Here is a 23,639-nt window from a genome sequence, read left to right on the forward strand (position 1 = left end):
CTTTATCTAAAAAATAAATAAATCTAAATCTAACACAAGAACAAGACCTAGTAAATTGCCATCACTCTACTCAAAAAGGTTTAAATGCAGAAACACTACAACAAAACTAAGTCCAGACAACTCATTGAATCTGGTCTGATCCACTGCCAAAACATGTTGCTGGGCAGCAGGGCACTAATAAATTTTTTTTTTCCGTTTCTGCATCATTTTTTGTTGCACAACTGATAGAAGTAACTGCAAGTTTTCTGTAAGGACTAGATGCATTTATAAGATGACTACTATGCAAATTAAGTAATAGCTATATCTTACACATTTATTTACCATGCACCCCTGATAATTCCTATGCTTATCTAAGCATCTTCTGTGCAACCCTGATAAACTTATTATACTATGCAGCCCTGATAATACAAGCTTATTCATGCATCAACTCTGCATTTAAATATGGCAGTTGCTGTTTGTACCAATGGACAAGGCAACTGGCATCGACATAGACTTCTTCACAGTATAGTTCCCATAGTTCTCAAATTTAATAAAAAATGGTACACTATTCCAAGGCATCCAGGTCATAGTAAAAAATCAACTATATGCTTATAATTTCAAAAGAAATTTGTAAGCTTTCAGAGTTAGAAAACTTGAGATACAACAATGTTAACAGCTTTAGTATCATATCTATATTTTTGACAGAAAAATCAGGACACAAAACTGAAAAAATTTTCCTACGAAATGATGAAAGTCTTCAACATGGTTAGCAAATTCTAGTGATACAGCCAGTGACAACTGATCCTGACATTGCATTATCAACACAACCCTGAAATTTTCCACCATGAAGGCAACAGAATTGAGTTGTTTATATCAATGACCAATCTAGCCAAACATGAGCTTAACAATACCCCCGATTAGCCAAGTTTTATGAATTTGCAAAATTACAGCTAAAATCAGTATGAGATTCACCCACATCTGATAAACCATGTTTGTTTTTCAGAGCAGATTTTCTCAAATCTATCTTAAAACAAATGTCGTCATTGTAGGAATAACATACCACCACACAATGGAAGTGACGGCATCTAGTGAGTTCTTCAATAAGATATCAAGAAAGAGTTCTAGATTTTGCTTTGGTCAATGATATGAATACACCAGGTTAATTCCTCAAGATAAGAAGTCAGTATGATGTAATTAGGATGTCACCCCTCATCAGTAACCTTGCAAAAAAAAAATACCCGACAATGCAACCAATACACACACCAATAAGAATATAGCAACACTGTTATATATTAACTTTAAAAGGATACAAAAATGTCACACTTATGGGAAATTGAAGAAAAGAAATTAAAATAAAAACAAAAAAGCAAAATTCTATCCAAAAGTTCTATGCACATAGGTATTATATTGATTAGAAAACAGATGAAAGTAGATTCTTTATAAGTGCACCAGCAAGAAGTCATCTTAGCCTCTCTTGTTGGCTCCGAGTAGTGTAGGTCTTCTCAACGTGTCGAGTGAGGAGTGAAATTCCATAATGTGAGGCACTTGAGGCAGCATAATAGGAAGTCACAGTGAGTTGAGCAAACTTTGGAAGTGCATAACCTACAAATTCACATATCAACAGCAAATTACACACTAAATAGGCCACACAAGCAAACAGTGGAAAATCATGAAAAATACATTCTAGTTCTCATGATTGGCACTGATCTAGGGTAGTCATTGCGAGTGAAATGCACTTTTAAACCCAGTCTTATGCATAACCTGCCTAGATCGTCAAATTGAGTCACTGCAAAAGAAACATTAAGTCCCTTAACCACAAGACATGAAGCTCAGGCCAAGGAGCCTCGTCCTCTCAGATTTCAAGAGAACAGAAATAAATAAGTAGGGTGGCTCTTTCAGGCAAGAATAAATGAGTTGTCAAAAATCTTAAAGGTAAAAATAGGACAAGGCTAGAATGGTTCCAGGAAACTGCAAGACACCAGTCACTAAATACTTCAACTGACAATAGCAGCCCACTGCTTCTTTAGCTTTTTAACTAAATGATTAATCCAATGACACAGTGAATTCATAGACAAATATTAAAAAACTTACCAAACATGGCATGTTCTACTTAAGGGCATGCTTGCAAGGGACGTGCGCTGGTTAAAAGTGGGATTGCATAGCAGAGCAACGCGTAAAAGAGAAAATGTGATTTAAATACTACCAGTGTACTTGAATGATTACCAATTATATAAATTATATGAGAAAGGAATAGAAAAAGCTACATATGAATCTAAACTTCGCCAACTGCACAGGAGTCTGGATATATATTCTATCAATTGACAAATCCTATTTTTCTTGAAAGCCCTGATGGTACTTTTTTCTAAATGTCCTTTTGAGTCAGTCTCATAATAATTGGAGTAAACAAGATATTACTCCCTAAACCTAGAAGTGGAAGGGACTGTCCTTTGCCAAATAAAGGGGAAGGGGACTTGCCAACTGCACAGTAGCCTTTAAGATGTACTCTTATAAGTCAACATCACAATCCAAGGCAAAAATTTATTCAGACAGGCAACAAATTCAGTGACAGAAGTAGGCTATGAAGTCATTAGAGGCTACTATTTCACAATAAAGTTTTCAAGATGTCAGTACAAGACAGTAGCCTAGATGCCAATCGCCCTATGCAGTAGCATTTTATGAGCACAAGGCACCATACCGGATACATGTATCATGTACTACATTGTCGTTTCCAAAAATCTGAGACTACTAAAATTTGCTTGAAAAATCAGTCACAATATTAAGCCAAAAATTAAGAAGTTCCATCACCTCATATGCGTGTTCCTAAGCAGCATGCACCAAGTTAAGCGGAAAATAAGCAGCTCTTCACCAGAAGAAATTTATAGCTAACACATAGCAGCTCTCATCATGAGACAACCCAAGCAATGAAGATTACTAAATCTACCTTACATAGAGAGAGGAAGTCAAAGGACCATATGTCATTAAAGTACACCGATGATAAATAGAAATTTTTCAGTGACCCTGAAAAATATTGTCACCTAACTTCCTTTCTGAACTTTTTACCCTAGTTATCATGTCATACAATGTCAAAATTTAAAACTGACATCCACCTATGGAAAATTAAAAAAATCTAGCTTCATGGTGCAAATGATCGGCATTCGACCTTGAATGGTAATCCAGCCCAGAATCAAGTAAACCACATAGAAAACATTCACCCAGTAGCTTTAATAAAGGCAAAAAACCACCAAACTTTGTTTGGGGTGGAGTATTTGATTCTCCATTATGATGAGAATGTTTTACTACTGAACCCTCACTCCATGTGATTCCATTCCTCAAAAGCTTTAATTTCCTCCATTTAGTTATACCATTCATTTTGCAACCAAAAACCAGTTAATAACTTCAATTCAAGAAAAGATCCCACCATAACAGACCAAAAAGTTTATTGCAATACACCATTCCTCACCTACTTGCCAATGTTATTCCACTTGATCCCTGATATGTAGGACAACCAAACACAAGCACCACCTCCACCTCAAAAGTGAAGATAGTTTTTCTAAACAGACATTTACAAATATTTTCTCACTACTAAAAAGATGCAGAGGGAATTGAACATGCATCTTTTGAGACCCAAAAAGACTCAAGTTTGACAAGATGGGAGAATTCTTGTAAAAAATATTTCTAAATATGGTTACTGGAAATGAAAAAATTTTCATCCTCTAAATATTTCTATATTTCTAAATATGGTTAAATTTCTTTGGTTTTTCCTTCTGTTGTTGTCCTTTCCTACTTTGGCAGAAGGCAAAAACGTGAGCATGCAACAGATGGAACTCCATAGTGCAATGTCCTTTCCTAAATAAGCATGCACCATAAAACTCTCACATTACTTACAGCAGATAGTGCAATGCAAATTGAACAAACTATATAATCTTACATGTGCTAAACATTCAACAATAGGAACCAACATTCACTAAATTAGAGGACTCCATAAAGAATATGAGGTCCTTTTTTAGAAACCTCGATATCACTTTTAATTGAGGGCTGCAGCAGATACCTGCAAATGATCAAGGTCAAATAAATGCTGGGATACACTAAAAACCAAGCTCAGGTCAAACAAGAAAGAAGTTTGTACAATTTAGATCAAGCTTTCTTATCCACTATCATCTTATAACTACTTTACATCTAGAGTAAAAGGGCATCTTATACCTCCAAATGCTGCACTGGCACCTGAAAACATTAGCAGCAGAGGAATCTGTCGACAAAGAAGAGAATAGTGCTCAATTAAGTTTACGATATACAAATAAAAGCACTCTACCAGCTGTGTAAAAGGGGAAACTGTGTTTGAGAATTGTCGCAGATTGAACGGATTGGAAATGAAATTTAGGATATAAAAGAGGTATACCCCAGTTACAAAAGGGAGCCACTTTGGTCCCTTAATGCGACTTTGAAGGAAAGGGATCCCTGAAAATAGAAAATCATAAGAGATGTGCATGCAAAAGCTGATATCTTATGAAGACAAAGGAGTCCAATAACACCTGTATTGAAACCATGTACAGCACTAAGCATTCCCCCAATACCAGAGCCAGCCTATTTGCAAACAAATACAGATAAGTAAAATCAGCTAAGATGTAAAGGCAATCAACCAAAAACTTAAATAAAATTAGTTTTAGGAAAAGGTAAACAAACCATATGCACACACAACTTGATAATCATCAATCTTTTTGCAGATTAAGTGAACAAACAGTCCACGATAAAATGATTATCTTTTTATGATTATGGTCCACACTGTGATGATCTAGAGACTAGAGGCAAGAAGCAGCTTGAATAGACTAGAATGAAAATAACCATATTTTTGCCCACCTCTAAAAATATAGATCTTTAAAAAAGGGACATTGCTACAAATTTCCAATTGATATACATACTTTGTAATTATGAATAGACTTAAAGGGTTCCACCATAACAAGACCAAAATTATTGATAATGATATCTAGAAGATAGCAATAGAATAATTTGAATACAGAAACATAAATTTTATTTTCAAATCTCAAAAGGCATGTCCCAACATGCATAAGTTCCAACCACTTGTCCCTTTTTTTTTCTTTTGATGCATCTAAAAGACCAGTGTGCTTGAGCTACACAATGGAAGGTAGCCCTCTCACCTCCCATAAACCCCAAACCCACCCACTCCAAGATTGGAACCTGAAGCCTCATATATTTAACACTTAAGTTGAAACCATTGAAGTTTCTCCTTATCCTCTGTTTTCATAAATTCTGGCTATATTCCTATAAGATATAAAATTTAAAGCATACTAAAACTTTCTAACTAGACTTAGCTTGGCAATAATAGTTCTCGAATCCCAGCTAAAAATTTACAACTTCCACCAAAGACAAAGAACCAACAACCTTCTAAAGACCCAGAACGACCAATTACACTGTCAAGCAGACCTAGGCTACAATTAGAACATTGGGTCTGTTTTTTTTTTTTCCTTTTTAAGTTAAACAGAAAAAAAATACCAAAGAAATGAGGATGATAAAAAGAATGAGAGAAGGAAACTGACCACGGCAGTTGCGTCATGTAAAACCGAAGTAATGGTCCATTCGGCTTTGTCCTAAAACAAAGGGTAAACAGAAATCAAAGTCAAAACCTTGAGTTATAAAACAAAGAGGAAAAAAAAAAAAGAGAAAAAAGAGAGATGTGAAGGGTTTACAGAATCAGGGTTTAAGAGAGAGAGACAACGAGGGCAACGAGCGGAACCTAAGCCAGGGTTGATGGTTGGATCATGGTAGAGATTCCCATTCCTTAGTTTTTCCTCGTATACCTCTCTTGTCCCCATGCTTTCAAACTCCTGAAACCTTTCTCTTAAAATCTGATTTCTGTCCGGTCTTCTGCTCAGAAACACAGAAAAGATGCCTGGGATCCTTGTCTTGTGTTGTGTCGTGCGTTGAATGGGGAAACTAAAGCCATTTGGAATGTATGCTTTAATTGGATCTCCTTGGCCCAATTACTTGATCATATAATCAGCCCAGTTCAACAAAAATGACTCAAAGTCTTTATTTTACGGAATGGGCTGCATGGGTAGACCCAATCAACAGAACCCTAGGCCAGGCAAGTTTGAAATGTCATCTTCATCAGTGGCTTACGTACATAACATCAATCATGGTCAAAAACGGAGACCAGTCAATTTTGCTTAGTGACGTGATTGGGTGTGAAGAAAAGCCGCCAGCTTAACTTGCTCCATTGCTTTTCACATAATTCTCTATATATATTATTTTACAACTTTCAAAGTTAGGCACAACTAAACCAATTTGTCCAAGTCAATGTCGACATTCTATAGTTTATTTTACTATACCTAGATATTGGGCAGCCCAACCAAACTAATCTCGTTGGAATTTTCATATAATTTACTAGTATAAAATTTGAAAAGTTAGGGGCTTCGAACCAACTTAGATTTGTCTTTGGTAATTCTACACCCTCAATAATGGCGAAGTTCCTCCTACAACACTCCTTCACCATCTCCTTCCTCCTCATAATTCTCTCATTCTTCTCAACCTTCGCCACCATTGAATTCAAGCATTTCTCGAGAAGCCTATCCCCATCATCGCTAGGGCTCAAGCGAGAGAAACTTAGCCACCTCCACTTCTACTTCCATGACATAGTCACTGCCAAAAACCCTACCGCCATGCGTGTGGCCCAAGCAGACACCACAAGCGCCTCCTCACCATTTGGTGCGTTGGTGATGATAGATGACCCTTTGACGGTCGACCCCGATATCAACTCCAAACCCGTTGGGAAAGCACAAGGGATTTATGCATTAGCCTCGCAAAGTGATGCTAGCTTGTTGATGGCGTATAACTTTGCTTTCATGGAAGGGAAGTATAATGGGAGCAATCTCAGCGTCCTGGGGCGCAACACGGTGTTTTCACCGGTGAGGGAAATGCCGATCGTTGGTGGGAGCGGCGTTTTCAGGTTGGCTCGTGGATATGCTGAAGCAAGGACACACACGTTTGATCCCAAGACTGGGAATGCGGTTGTGGAATATGATGTCTACGTTTTCCATTATTAAAGGATGAGTTTGTTTGCTCTTTACTTGTGCTTTTCTTTTCTTTTTTTTTTCATCTGCCCTAAGTTTTGCATTTTTTGGATAACATTAATGCATGTTAATAAAAGTTACAAGCGTTTGTGGCTGGTTAAAATATAATTACTTTGTTTTAAATGAAAGTAAAAACCGAATTAATTTATCAATTTATTTAGCTTATATTGGGTTTGGACTCAACCCAAAACTTCTTCTATATATTACTGTTATGCTTTAGCTTTTGTATCGCTGCTCAGCCCAATACATTAAGTTATGTGCCCCAGTCTAGACAGTTACCCCCAATTTAAACATAACAACATGAATGAATTTAGAACAAATTTTAAAAGATTACCAATTAAAAGAACTAAAATTTTAATTAATGAATGAAAATTAAATATTTCATTAATTTTGACAAGGATCCAAGTGAACTAAGTTTATTTTAATTTGATTTTAAAAATTATTTAAATCTATCTAATGATTCGATTTCAAGTGATCAACGCACAAATACACCTTAAACTCGTCTGTAAAGCTGGTCATTCCAAGCATACGTTTAATTCAAACCAAATTAATAGTTCTCTTATATTAATATAAATATAAATATAAACAAAAAAAATCTTTTCGTAATGATTGAAAAACATAAATAAAAAAAGATTGCTTTTACATTTGCTTGGAAGTTCAACCTTGATTTTTGTTTTTCTCTTTATTATTAGAATTTTTCTTAAAAAACTATTATGTGTCTTAGACACAATAAAATTAAAAGGTATAATACTTTAAAAAGTCTCTAAATTATTCAAAAAAAATTCAAATAAATCATTATTTTTCTACTACATTTAATCAAATCTCTATACTTTTAATTTATATCAAATCAAAAATTTATTATTAATGATTAACTAATTATCATTAGCTATAATACCACTTGTTATTTCATACTCACATGACGCTGACGTTGCATTGATGTAAACAAATAACACATGACCATATCTAAGTCACTTATTAGTTATAAATTTTTATTTGGTTTAAAAGAAAAGTATAAGACTTTATTAAAAATAATAAAAGTATAAAGATTTATTCAAAATTTTTTAAATAATTTTTATGTATTTTTAAATATTATAGGATTTATTTTGTATAAAGGCCTTCATGTATTTATTTTGTAATTCCTTTGTGAGCGCCTTCTTGTGCTCTGTGTTGATAGTTACTTTATAGGGAAGGACTCCTGGAACCAGTGGAAGAGGTTATGTTTACCTCTTTTCGATTTAAGTTTGCTTTTTGGGACCAAAAAGAGTTGAGGTTCTTGTTATTTTCCATTGGAGTTTTTTGCGGCTTTTGTATAGAAAGGGATATACTCTTATGATTTTCTTACTAAGAGTTTCTTTGGCCTAGTCTTTTTTAGCTTAAAAGCTATTTTGAAATTTTTATAAAAAATAATAACTTTTAAATTGAGCCAAAGCTATTTAGTAACCTATTTAGCAAAATAAATTATATAAATTCTAATTTTGATTAAAATTGTCAGATATTTATGCCATCTTCAATCATCCAATAAATCAAAACGGAATAAATTTGCTTCAAGCTTATATAGGATTTCAGATGTTAAAATTAAAAAAATTCATACAAAAATAAAACAACTCTCAAACTTTTTATATTAATAATAGTATTAGATTTTTATTGATCAAGTAAGCAATCGGACTATCATGCTTCAATTCCTTAAGAAAGAAGAGAAAAGAGAAATGATGTATTTGCCATTAAAATCATTTTTGATGAAGAAAAGAGAAAATCTTTAAATAGTACCTGAATCTATATTTGAATTTTGAGTTTTCTTTTCTCTTAATCTTTATAAGAATAAAAAAATCTTAGATTTTACTATTATGTTGCTGAGTATTATTTTTTTTTCTTTTTTTTTTTTAGTAATTTTTGTAGAAAAAGATAGAGAAGAGGGAAATTGCTATTTGTATTGGAGAAAGATGATTCGCAAAGAGAGGGAGAGGAGAGAAAGATAGATTGAGAAATATGGATATTTTCTGAAAAGCTGATGTGTTTTTGAAAATAGAGATAAGAAAGTTCTTCTCGGAAGCTTTTCTTTAAACTTTTTTTTTAATTTTATTCTTTTAAAAAACTTTTTTGAAAAGAAAATTTTTTTAAGAGAATTTTAAAATCTTGTTTAACTTGACTTCTATTTTGAAAAAGTAGATAAATTGAAAAAAAATCCAACCAAACAAGCACTCAATATATATATCTACATCTTTAAAAAAAAAATTATGTCAATTTCAAAATTCTCTAATAACAAATAGTAAAAAAAAAAAGTGAAAGCACACATGCTTATCTTTGAAAATAAAATATTTATTCACCTATTATAACAATCCAACCATGGCTGCAAGTTTAAATTCCAGAAGGCTCTGTTTCCAATCATAGCCACTATGCTCACAAAGCAAAGCTCTATCTTCTTCCTTGTTCTTTCCTCCATCATTTCCTTCTCATCCATTGTTATCCGTCATCAATCTGATGAGTTTTTCTCAAGATATATATCCCCATTATCAATAGGGCATAAGCGAGAGAAACTATCCCACCTTCACTTCTACTTCCATGACACAGTATTTGGCAAAAATGCTACTGTTGTCTGCATTGCTGAGGCACCCTCAATCAACAGTTCTTCATCGTTCGTCAGAGCTGTGAAAATGTAGAAAATATTTAAGATCTAAGTAAAGAATTAAATTGTTTGATCAAAAAATAAAAAATTATATAAGAGGTTGTTTATAATAGCTAACTAAATCTAAACCTATTTTGTGTGTAAGTAAAGTAATTATAATAACCAAGTAAACCTAAACCTACTTGATGTACAAATAAAGAAAATAGTAAATAAGGAAGTATTCTAACCTTAGACTTGCTTGAAGTACAAGCAAAGTAAAAAGAAAATAAGAAAATATTCTCCCTAAAATATTCCTAAAAATTAATAATTACAGCTCATGTTGACATTGTCCTTCAAGTTGGAGCATAGATATCAATCATGCTCAATTTGTCAATTATACCATGGAACACTTTCCTTGAAACTGCCTTTGTGAAAATATCAGCTAACTGACTTTCAGATTCGACAAATCGAAATTGTATAATTTTTTGATCGAGGTTCTCCTTGATGAAATGTCGATCAATTTCAACATGCTTGGTTCATGTTGTATAGGATTTTGTGCAATTTCAATAGCTACCTTATTATCACAATAAAGATTCATGGGTTTTGCATATTTAATTTCCAACTTTTTAAGAATACTCATAATCCACAATAATTCGCATACACCATAAGGCATACCTCAAAATTCAGCTTCTACACTTGATCTTGCCACAACCTTATGCTTCTTACTTTTCCAATTGACAAGATTACCTTCCACAAAAATAAAATAACCAGATGTGGATCATAGTTTGTTTACCATCTCTAGTCATAGTTTGTTTCAAATCTCATAATTTAGTATGAATTAAACTTAACAATTCAGATTCTTTATTTACTAAAACATAAGTTTTTTTTATCAATTTCGTTTCAACACATATTACACATTTAGTAAAGCATGCATTTTTAATGCCAGAAATTAAACCTAATGGTTGCATTTTTTAATATAAAGAATGCTAACATCTCCTAATTTACCATGCCATAAATCAATAGAGTCAATCAAGTAAATTGAAGAACTAGCATTTACATTTAAGCTATTAAAAATGTTAACTACAAAATGTTCTTGATTACAATATACCTTGCCCACAAAGATATTATTTTTTGTCATTAGAAACTTGTCAGATTCAAAAGACATTTTTACCCTAACTTTGCCTAGTAGAGCCACAGAAACCAAGTTTGCCCTTATATTAAGAACATGCAAAACATCATTAAGAGCTAACGTCTTGCTAGATGTGAGCCTAAGAAGGATTTTCCTTTACCAAGAGCTTAACCAATTTGAGAATCATTAAGATATATTATCTCTTTTCCTTCCTTTACTAAAGTATAGGAGATAAAGGCATTTTTGTTTACATAAATATGCTTGGTAACACCTAAGTTTACCAGTCATTCTTTCACACTGCCCACCATATTGGCTTAAGTTATGTCATCGAATTCATTTGCCTCAACCAAGTTAACTCTAAGATTAGTAGGTTTGTAATTTTCCATTACATTCTTCTTATGCTGTGATGCATGATGTGCTAGCTTTCTACAAACAAAACAAATACTTTTCTTTTTAAAGGTGGGATGAGTAGCTTTGAGTTTACAATTAGGTTTTTTATTAGTGTATCCTTGTTGACAATGTTAGATTCTGTCTTGCACTAGATTCGCTTTGGTTGCAATCTCATTAGCTTCGGAGGCCTTAATCTTTTTTCGAGGTGTGTCTTCGATAATGATGTGAACAATCAAGTCTGAAAGTGACAATTGCTTTTACTTATGCTTCAGTTGTTGCTTGTAGTCATTATAGGATTTTGGTAACTTCTCAATTAGCAACTTAGCAATGAATATTTTCTACCTTCATGTCATCCACCAACTTGTAATATTCATTAATTTAACTCTTCATATCTTGGTCATCTATCATCCCCCAGTAATAGAAGTTTCCAATCATGAACTTTTGTTTCTTACCATCTTTAATGGTATATTTGGTAACCATCCAATCCCATAATTGCTTTGTTTCTTTGTGAAGACTGTAAACATCAAATATCTTATTAGAAAGCATGCTAATAATTGTATGCCTGCTTATCTTATTTGAGTGTGTCCATTATTCTAGCATGTTGATATTGTCTAGCTAGAAATCGATTAATGCAAAAGCCATTCCATAACATCAAGGGTGGAAAAGATCCTTTCTTGCCTTCTTTTGAAATTATTGCCATCAAACACCTCGATTTTGAATATGTCAGGAAACGGTTTTGCATATGACATTGAGGGTATGGCAAGAATGGACAAGGTAACAAGAGTGGTAGAGGTATTGGCAACATTTACAATAATGGCAATAGTTGTCGAGGTAAAACCATTGATAGTGGTGGTGGAAGCAATGACAGCAATAGAAACATTATTAGTATGAGAATCCATTTTATCCTAAAGATTGTTGTTGATAATTGAAGTTGATAAACTATTCAAATAAGTTTAAGGTGTGATGCATTGTCCTTAAGGGTAATTTTTACCTTTTGGAGTATGAAACGAGACACAAAAAGATTAAAGCGATTATCCAAAGATTCAATAGACTCATCTTAAATAGTTTGCATAAACTATCAGAGATACAAAAGCAACAAAAAATTAATGGAAGAAAGAACCCAACAAATTACAGAGACCAGTTGAGTAGAGAAAAAGAATAAGAGAAAATTGATTTTTGGTGTATTAAGAATGAAAGTGGATCACAGTATTTATAGGGAAGGAATGGTTGTTTGGTGAGATATTTGAGGATGGAGAATCAATCCAAAATTAGGAAATAAATGTTTAAAATTTGAAGCTGAAAATAAAAAATATATAACTACCAAGGTACAAAAATATTACTTGTGTCTAGCCCTCGCGTGCAGGGGGAATCCACATTTTCTCAAGGCTTACTCAATCTTGTGTGCATATGAGACTACTTTCTTTTCTAGCTTTCAACAAATTCATAATGATTTTGCTTATAGAAAACACTAACATCTTTTGTACTTAAGCAATGTGGGATAGAAATCTTATAAGATATCACTGCTTGGCCCAATCTTGTGGACGTACGAGACCACTTTATTTTCTAGCTTTCAATAAGCCCATAATGAATTTACTTATATAAAACACTAACATCTTTAGTACTTAGGCAAAATGGGATAGAAACCTTATGAGATATCACTACATTTCTAACCCCACCCAATTGTGCAATGTCGCCATTGCACTGGCTATTTACTCATAAAACGAGAGAGACTCTTACACTAATTTGAGTCTACCCGGACCCTTGTATCTCTCATGGGGCTCTACATCAGTAAAGATCCGGGTTTTCTCTCTTATCAATTGTCATGAGCTCAAGTTTTCAACCCAAAAGGCATATCTAATAAACGGTGAAAGCCCCATGTTTAAATACTCAAGACTTACCTCATCTGTTACTGATGTAGAGTCCATGACATGAGCACTATACAAATAAATTTTATTCACATAATTTAATGGTGTGTTAACAAATGTATGGATTTAGAATAAATTTAAAAGATTATAAATTAAAAGAATTAAAATTTTTAATTAATGAATGAAAAATGAAATATTACAACTCATGATGAAATTTATTCTAGTAAATTTGCCAAAAATCGAAGTGAGCTTAGGTTATTTTAATTTGATTTTAAAAACTATATAAATCAATATAAAAATTTCAGAGCCAAATGAACTTTAAACTCATCTGCAAACCAAGTCATTCCAATCATATTGTTAACTAGAACCAGACTAATAGTTCTCTTATATTAATATAAGTGTAAACCCACAAAAAACAAACACTTATAGTAATGCTATAGAAACATAAGGCAGAAAAGATTTTCTTGTACAGCTGCTTGGCAGAAGTTTAACCTTGATTTTTATCTCTCTAAAAGACTATTATGCTTCAAAGATACAACAAAGTTTCAGAACTCTCCTATCAAAAATAGTAGAAATGATTACATATAGAAAGAGTTTTTTAATTAATGAACAGACATAATTTTAAGTGACTATTATGGAAAGTTGCCGCCATTTGAAAAACATTAATCTATTCACCAAACAGGATGAAGGCCTGTGTGCCCATTTTTGGAATAAAATATTTATTGACCCATTAGGCCGATCCAACCACGGCCATAACTTCTACTTCCGAGGGTGACCACAATGCTCACAAAGCAAAAGCTCCATCTTCTTCGTTGTTCCCTTCACCATCATCTCCTTCCCAACCATTGCTATCGCTCATCAATCTGATTAGGTTTTCTCAAGATGCATATCCTCATCATCACTAGGGTTCAAGCGAGAGAAACTATCCCACCTTCACTTCTACTTCCATGACATAGTCTCCGGCAAAAACTGCTACTGCTATCCGCGTTGCCGAAGTAACTCTGAACTTTGAAATTATCAAATGCAAATAGAGAGGACATTAATAATAACAATAAAAATAAAAATAATAATTATCATTGTTATTATTTACTATAGTAGCTATAAATACCTAATTATATACTTGCAAATTGCAAATGGTTGTTTTTCCTTTTAAAATGGCAAAATGGTATATATTGATTCCAGTAGCAAAAAGATGCTAGTGCAAGTCTCAAGCCAACAATTATAGCATTAGACTGGTTACAGAAAATTACATCAGCCTGGATCACTCTCACTATCACACCTCATTAACACAAGCAAACCTCCATTGACAAACCCGCAAGAACAGGTTATTCCATAAACTCATCAGAGAATGATACCTCACATACACATACACAGCCAGGACAAGGCCATTAGACTATAGTTCCTCACGGGGCATAAATCTGCAAACACATTGAGTAACCTTTCCAAAGCAAAACAGAGATAGAAGTAATTTACCTTATATTAAATTCTAACAGTACTTATTTATTTTATCTCTTAAATTCATGTTTTTATACACTTTATGGAAAGAAAGTAGTACTTCTTTTAGGATTTTTTTATGAAATATTTTATATAATATTAGATATAAGGTTTATGTCTCTTTCTTACTTCTATTTTCCATTTTAATAAAATTTTAACAATATAGTTGGCCTTGAGAGATTTTTCACCTTAACAAAACAATAAAAAAAAATAAACATCCTCCCTTTACAAAAATATCCTTAGAAATCACATCAAAAAAATTTTCAACAAACATACTTTACACTCATCCCAAATCCTGTCACAGCAAACCCATAAACCACCATGAAACCTATCCACCATGCTGTCCAAAAACATAGCAGCGATTCACAATAAAAAGAGGGCGAGACGGGACCAACTAAGAGATTAAATCAGTTAATGTCTATACAAAAAAGGACACCACTGACCACCCTGAGCAGCACCTTTACCTTGAGCCCTTCTTCCAACTTAATCCGAATCCAATCGTTCAAAAGCGGCCAACTCCGTCTCAGCATACAATGTTGAATAAAGTTATCACCGCATAAATTAGCGAAACCCAAGCGCAGACACTATCCCATCAATCCTCATCCATCTCAACCTGAAATAAAAACACCGAGACAAGGCAGTTCTATCAAGACCAGAGCTTTTCTGTGCCTCTGTGCATTTAAGGAAGAAAGTCCCCATTCCAAAACCTGTCTTAACCAAATGATCTGCACACAGAGTTTACTTCCCGCAAGGTCAACCCCTATCCCCCGAACAAAGCACAAAAGCCAATATTTAAACTGTTAATTGCTAGACCCTCACAGTATCACATCCAATCTGTACTCTCAAATCTTCCTTGTCCGGACAACAGTAGATCCCTGTGTTTTCACAACACCCTATCATACCGATATTTCGTGTCAAAAAGTATCCTATGCCAGAACACATAGGCCCCTTTGAAAGCAACTCCACCAGGGATACCCCTACCCAAAGTCAACTGTAGAGACAAAAGATCCCGGAACCCGAATCATTGAAATGATATTGAGAAGTTCCACCCATAAGTTCATCCCAACTCATCACTGAGAAAAATTCCCTAGATCAGGTCCTAGCACTTTAAACCACTATTTGGCCTATCAAATCCTTACCTTAACTACCTACAAATCAAATAACGAATCACCTCCAACTTTTCCATTGTTGCGACATTCGACCGCTAAAAAAGCACAGAAGTGGCCTTTGCGGATGCCAGTAATCAATCTGAACCTAGAAATCGTACAAAAACTTTTCCGCACTTTGCTTCCAATACACGACAGTTCTTTTCAAGATCGGTCCCACGTTGTCAGGGAGATGATTCCACAAACAAAGGATAATTCAAATAAATTTTTCATTTATATTTTAAACACCGAGCAGCCCCTGGTGTGTTATAATATACTGTAAAACCTCCTCAAATGCAAATGGTTGTTTAATTTAGTTTACATAAGGTGATTGATTAAGTCACGTCAAAATAATTATTACATCACTTTTAAATATTACATTATTAGTACATTATCTTATTCAATGTTACATTAATAAAAATATATCATACTCATAGCATCAAATACTATATATATATCAACATAATTAAAAAAATTAATACTGTTAATAATTGGTTTCATATATATTATCAATTTTACAAAGTATAATAACTTAATTTTTACAATTTATTATACATGAATTATATCCACATTAAAGTGTACAAAAAGCAATTGTATAATTTCACTTTTTAAGTGATTGTTAAGGAGAGTTGTTAGTGTTTGATGTAAGTATTAAAAATTTACAAAGTAATCCAATAAAATTCCAAAAAAAAAAAATTAATCTATTCACCAAAGAAGCTGGAGGCTATGTGTCCATCTTTTTGAAATAAAACATATATTGATCCAATAGAAAAACCCTGGCAGCCCAACTTGGATTACTCTTCTTCGCTTAGCCCAACTACTTAAGGTTCAAGAGTTGACTTTTGTATTATATTCTTTGTACGTGGCGTTTTCTATTCAGCGTGGAGTGTAATCAGGAACACCCTAAAAGAGATTCCGCACCAAGGTCCATTGTTCATTAATTTCCCCTCAACCACCTCAGGCTTATCGTTTAATCCTAAACCACTTAAATTTCAACTCTAGGGCGCTACTTCCTAGGAGTCCCAACCAACCATCGCCACAATGCTTACAAAGCAAAGCTACATCTTCTTCCTTATTCTGTTTACCATCATCTCTTTCTCAGCCCTTGCTATCGCTCATCAATCTGATGAGGTTTTCTCAAGATACATATCCCCATCATCACTAGGGCTCAAGCGAGAGAAGCTATCCCACCTTCACTTCTACTTCCACGACCTAGTCTCCGGCAAAAATGCTACTGCTGTCCGTGTTGCCGAAGCACCCTCAACCAACAGTTCCTCATCGTCCTTCGGAGCCGTGGTGATGATCGACGACCCTTTGACGATCAAGCCCGATGTCAACTCCAAAATGGTGGGCAGAGCTCAAGGAATATATGCATTTGCATCGCAAACTGACTTTAGCTTGTTAATGGTTTTCAATTTCGTTTTCACCCAAGGGAAATATAATGGTAGCACTCTTAGTGTTTTGGGGCGCAACAAGGTTGTTTCCACCGTGAGGGAGATGCCGATCGTTGGCGGGAGTGGGCTTTTCCGGTTTGCTCGTGGGTATGCTCAGGCGAGGCCTTACTCAAATTCTCAAGCCCATACCATTGTGGAGTACAATGTTTATGTGTTCCATTATTGATGAATTTTCTCTTTAATTGCGTTGTGTTTATGGGTTTTATTTGCTTTATTTTGTTTGATAGTTGGGTATGTTCAAAGAATTTAGACCAAGTTTTCAAGCTTGGCTAGAACAACTCTGAACTTTGAAATTGTTTAATACAAATAAAGACGACATTCATAATAATAATAATAGCTATAAATGTCCAATTGTACCTGCAAAATGCAAATGGTTAGTTTACATTTTTTCCTGTCACGTCCTTCTTAAATTTCTAGCAATGCGTTAAATCTTACAATTGATAAAATGATATATAGTTTATGCAAGTATATGTAAGATATGACATTTGTCACATCCGTTGATGTAACCGCATTCAATTAAATATTACATGCTAAATTTATGATAAGCCTTTCAACAAAATAGACAAATTGTCATTCAAATATAATCATGATAAATGATTAGCTTAATTAATTAATCAGGATTTTGTTTATATCCGGGGATGACAGGTCTTTGGTAAGGACTTTCGTGCTTGGATAGATAATTAGATATAATAAATATGAGTATAACTTTTGTCATTTACGTAGGCTGGCTTGCTTTTCCTAGGCTATGTTTTGTAAATTGTTTTTCCTTTTTTTTATTTTTTATTTTTGGCTTGACATGCTTGTGACTCATGCGTGAACAATTTCTTGTAGCTTTCCTAATTATAACTAAAGTTTTTATTTCTCGATCACTGAGAGCTCATGTATCATTTGGCAATAATACGTTCTATGCATTAAATATGTGTAGAAATTTTATGATTTGATTTATATATTGATATGAAATGAATATGAGCTTAATTAGATAAAAAATTAAGACTATAAAGTCAAGTTGCAGTACTTTTCATATTGTAATAATGAAGAAAATGTGTAGGAACATTTCATCAACTGAAACATGATATGTTTCTTCTTCTTCTTTTTTATTTGTTAAATAGGAATTTAAATTCAATTCTTTGAATAATGATATATATATATATATATATATATATCTTTTTACAACAATAATGAAAAACGTGTCTTTTCCTTTTAAATTCTCTCCTTTTATATTAAGATACAAAACAAGTGGCTCAAGGAATTGAGTCTACCTTCTTCAGCAAAATTGTCACTCAAACATTGTTAGAATCTATATTCGAAAAGATAAAGAAAAAACACATAAAAAAATAAATACTTAACAATTAACAACATAAAACAAAAAAGAGTTTTGAATGAAAAAATCAGTTCGAGGCATATTATGGAAGACATTGATTTCAGAGTAAATTTTCCTCATTATCGCTATGCAAATAGCAATCAATAACTTTCTACTCTCAAGATACAACAAACCATCGAGGTTATTCTAATGTGCACTCAAATAGAAAATCCAAAAAACTTGTAAACCCCTTGACTGCTCTTTAAAGAACTTTAAAATGAAAAAAAAATAAAGTTTTTGGAAATATGGAATGTTTTGAATGAATTTTTCAAAAAGAGGGGTTGGGTATTTATCAACGGTGAATCATCACCAATGTGCCTTTTCATTTGGATACACTTATTTTAAAGTGAACAAATGTGTCCTTCTATAGGTACATGTCTTTCTACAATCAAATATTATACCTCTTCCAATAAACACATTAAATTTGGAATCATCAAACATAAAATAAAAATTAAAAATCTAACACCAAACTCTAACACACATCAAGTGAGATGATACATGTACAAATGAAGGTGACAATTAGAGAGTTTTGGGGAAAATAGAACAAAAAAATTTCTCCCTTTCTAAGAGACGATTATGAAGCATATACCACTCATTTTTGCACCTAGCTTTTAACCCCTTCCAAGGAGCTTTCCCATCCTCTTGCTTGCCTTGGTTCCCAAGAGAAGGAATTACTGGCTGAGTACCCCATTGTGAATCTACCACACCAATTTTTTTCATTCGCAGGCTTAACACATCTCCATCCATTTTTCTTAAAAGCATTGTATTAATAGATAACTAAACTAACCTCATGCAAAGGAGAACCAATGCCACACCTTAGACCTCTCAAATTAGAAGTCATATGGCACTCAACCAATGTAGCTAGGTGCACTAAAAAAATACACTTTTATCGACGAAATGGATCCCTCGATAATTATCGATGAATCACCGATGAAATAAGATTGCAATAAATACTAACAGAATATTGACGGAATCATATCTTTGATATTCTGTTGATAAGACAGTGGTGTGCAATAATAGTTAGATGGCTTGAACTTTATCGACGAAATCTATTCGTCGGCAATGTCTTTATCAATGGAATTTATCGACCACACTTTAGATAGAATATATGGTCGGTAATATAGTTAAATCACCAACAGAAATTTTGTCAGTCGGTGAGACCAGTGCAAATGTTGGTAAGTTTACCATAGATTTATTCACGAAGTTTTCGTCAGTAATTATTTTTTAATTATCAACGGAGCATTTTATCAGTGATTTCATCGGTAATCTAAATTAAAACCCCTACACGACCTTTTTCCCTCATTTCCCCCTTTTTTCTTCTCCCTTATCCTCTCTGTTTCTTAGTCTCTCCCACTACTCAACCTCAGGCCCGACCTCATTGCATCCTTCAACAATTGAAATTGACCAAACCCACATTGATGATCGACCCAACCCTTTGCAGGTCTGACTCATTCTCTCATTCGATCGACTCCCCTTGCTTCTTGTTCTCTCGTCTGACCTACCTGACCTCCATTGAAGCTCCCTTTTGATAGGCTCCCTTTCCTTCTCTTTCTCCTATTCAATTTTAAGCTACCCAAAAGGTTAACTTTCTATCGTTTAGCTTTGGCTATTTTTTTGGTTTTGATTGTTTGAAATATTGAGGTTGTTGGCTGTTGGGTTTAGGGTTTAGCATGGGGATTCTTTGTCTTTATATGTTGCTAGCATTATTGTTTGAACCTTTGATTTGTTGCTATTGTTTTTAGCGTTATGTGTTTGAATCTTGGGTAAAATATCCTCATATCTTTAAGTTTTAATCGAAATTACAACCGAGTCTATTAGTTTTCGAAATAAATACTCTACTCAAAAAATGTAAATGCCATTAATAGAGATTATGAAAAGACTAAAATGCCATTTTTTTTTATTAATTTAAAAAATTATTATTATATTTTTAAAAAATAAAAAAAATCCTTTCTTAGGGAGTAGTGTTTTTTAATTTTTTATTTTTTAAAAAATATAATAATTAATAAATAATTTAAATATATATAATAATAATTTTTAAAATTAATAAAGGATAAAATTATCATGTCAATATTGCTATGTCATCAAACTAATAGAAATATTAAGAGTTCACTAAAGGTTGGACTTATATATCTAGTGAGATTATTTTCAAGCGAAATGTCCATTTCGAAAACTAATAGATCCACTCGAAATTTCAATTAAAACTGAGAGGTCTGAGAGTATTTTACTCTCGAATCTTTGACTTGTTTCTGTTGTTTCTTTAATTATTATCTATATATGTTTCTAGCATTATTTTGCTTGGTAATTATTGCTTGATGTTTTGATTTGTTGTTGGCAAGGTTTGGTTATTTGCTAGAATTTAGTTGTTAGCTGCTAGCAGAGAAAATCTAATTGCAAAAATGTTGGTTTAGGGTTTAGTTGTTTATTAAAAATTAGTAACTAATTTTTAGTAATTAAGAAAAAGGAAATAATTTTTAATAATCAAATGAAATTAAGCAAATTCATAACTAATCAAATGAAAAAATGTTTTAGTAATCTATATTAGGTGTTGGATTTTTAGTAATTAAGTAATTAATTAAATTAGTAATGTTATTTGATTAAAATTTTTTTAAATTAATTAAAGTGTTAATAAGTTAATTAAATAATTCAAAATTATCTGTGAAAGTAATACGTATGTTTATATTCGATATATATGTTGTTGAACAATTAAATATCATAATAATTTTAATTACTTTTTTATTTATAAAAATCAAACGTTTAAGCTTTATCACAGAAGTACAGTGATGTGATATCGATCCAGTCAAAGTTTGACCTTGACGCATGGATCGAGGCAATCGGAGGGTCCAACAGTATGCGAAGCCACGTCTACAACTTTGGCTGCAGAGTCGCTGCTTCTAGACTTCTAGCTCTAGAAACAATGTGCGAGTCCACTTGTGGTCATGGTACTACCTGACCTCCTCTGCCTCCTACGCTTGAACCTGAGGGCTATTAGCAATTAGTTAGTAATGTTGGGTTTTTAATGACGTCGGTGGGCAATATTAATAATTTGTTGGAGGTGATTGCATCAAGGTTACCGCCTTCAAACACCTTTGGGTCTTCCACACTGCAGCAGTTGGGTGTTCCGCCTTAACCACAGTTGCAGCAATAATGGCCACTCCCTTAAAGAGCCTTGTATTTGATACTTCTTTGTATTTTCGTACTTTTCACGAATCTTTACATTAGATTTTATTTATTTTTATTGCTTATGGTTTGTATTACATTTTCATATTTTTTATATACATATATGTTTGCTATATATTTATTTTATGAATAACAGCAGTATGTAATAATTATTACTAACAAGACAAAATTGAATTAAAAAAAAACCTAATTTTGCAATTATTACCAACTGATTTCATCCATTAGAGAAGAATTCATCAATTACAGATGAAATTATCGATGAAATTCATCAATTACTTGATGGAGTTCATAAAAATACTAATGAAATACCAATAGATTCTAAGGCATTGTTGACATATTTGGTTTCTGAACTTTAAAACCTACTCCGTCAATGTCCTGTCGATAAATTCCGTTGCCAAATTACTAACAGAATTATCAACGAATTTATTCAATCACTAATTTTCAATAGATAATAATCTGTCGGCAATAGAACCAACATATTTTTTCCAATACTGACGAATATATGAGTCTATGAATCCAAGCTTTTGTCAAAAAAATATTAACAGAATATTCGACCAGTAATCTTATCGACGGATTAGTTATTACTAACGACAGATTATTATCTATGAAATCAAAAGTATTATCTATGAAATTTTTCATCAATAATATTATGTTTTTTTTTATAGTGGTGGCGCAATATCGGAGTCGCCTTGGAGCTTCCGTGCTAAATCAAGTCCTTAATCAAATTCAACAGAAAACTTTGTTTTCAAGTCTCAGACTCGACCCTTACAAGTACCAATCCCCGTCCATCCATCAAATCATTCTGAAACATATAAAGAAAGAGGAAAATGATATGACTATACAAGAATCCAACAATTAATGAAATTTGCTTTTAGAAAAAAAAGAATCAATATATGGGAGATTCATCTAACTTTATGTGAATTTATTAATTTATTTAAGTTTCGTTTAGTTGATATTTTATTGTTTTTTTTTATTTTGTCTTATATTATTCTTTTTTTATTTTTACTTTTTGTTTTCTATTACGTTTTTTTTTTAAAATATCAACCAAACTAAATCTTCATTAAAAACAAACTAAATCTTAATTAATTTGTTCATTTGATTTCTTATATTGCATATAACATTTATGTAAAATATGTTGATTGTCAAGGAATGTTTAGTCGGATTAATGAAATTTAAAAATCCAACAAATCTTATATGTAGGCAAATCATTATTGGCATTATTTTGTAAGTCAACATTAAAAGGCTATTAAAAAAAATCCTATAAATTAAGAATTGAGTTTTCAATATTTTTCACAAATAAGTTTAAATACGTAAGACATACTTATTACATATTTAAAAGGAAGTCTCAAATGAACTTTCTCATTTTGTTATGTGTCAGTTAAAAAGGTATCCGAGACTTGAAGAAAGATTTTAAAACTTTTGGAGATTAAGCTAGGTGCCTGACATGTGATGGATTGAAACTTAAATACGTAAGGATTTTGTTTAATTTAGTCTTTATATTCAAAATTGAAACAATTTAACCAATTAATTTTAAAAATTACTTCAATTTAATCCCTCTTCCTAACGGCTTCCACTTTTAATATTAAAGAATGACGTCAGTGATAATGTCAATGCTAATAGGTCACATTTTCTATGACGTGACATGTCATGTGGCATCAAGTGATGACGTGGCACTGACATACTGATGTGTCAATGCCATATGGCAGATCAAAAAATTTAAAAAAATGACTATATCATAGGAATTAAATTAAATAAAAATATATAGTACATGGATCAAATTGAACAAAATTGAGATGTTGAGGGACTAAATTAAAAAAAGTATTTGAAAAATACAAATCTTTAAGTAGATTATTGATATGCTTATTAATAAGTCAAATATTTAAGTATAAATGATTTATGGTGTTAAAAAATATATATAATATTTTATTACTTGATTATTTGATTCTAAAATATATAAAT

General features: G+C 32.6%; 1 protein-coding gene and 2 pseudogenes across 1 annotated transcript; 2 read left to right on the forward strand and 1 right to left on the reverse strand.

The window, feature by feature from the left end:
• Window positions 1-1,245: 1,245 nt before the first annotated feature.
• On the reverse strand, window positions 1,246-5,911 carry LOC110415846 (uncharacterized). Its single transcript, XM_021427601.1, has 6 exons — window positions 5,682-5,911; window positions 5,532-5,582; window positions 4,509-4,560; window positions 4,376-4,434; window positions 4,180-4,225; window positions 1,246-1,581 (listed from the first exon to the last, which is right to left on the reverse strand). Exons 1-6 carry the CDS (start codon window positions 5,805-5,807, stop codon window positions 1,439-1,441), a joined length of 477 nt encoding a protein of 158 aa, XP_021283276.1. The 5' UTR covers window positions 5,808-5,911; the 3' UTR covers window positions 1,246-1,438.
• Window positions 5,912-6,411: 500 nt separating this feature from the next.
• Window positions 6,412-7,216, forward strand: LOC110415297 (dirigent protein 22 pseudogene; annotated as a pseudogene).
• A 9,411-nt stretch (window positions 7,217-16,627) lies between these two features.
• Window positions 16,628-17,508, forward strand: LOC110415119 (dirigent protein 2 pseudogene; annotated as a pseudogene).
• The last annotated feature ends 6,131 nt before the right edge of the window (window positions 17,509-23,639 follow it).

This window comes from Theobroma umbraticum, unplaced genomic scaffold, assembly GCF_002168275.2.
Source record: "Theobroma umbraticum cultivar Fairchild unplaced genomic scaffold, ASM216827v3 scaffold_147.0, whole genome shotgun sequence".
Classification (NCBI taxonomy): Eukaryota; Viridiplantae; Streptophyta; class Magnoliopsida; order Malvales; family Malvaceae; genus Theobroma; species Theobroma umbraticum.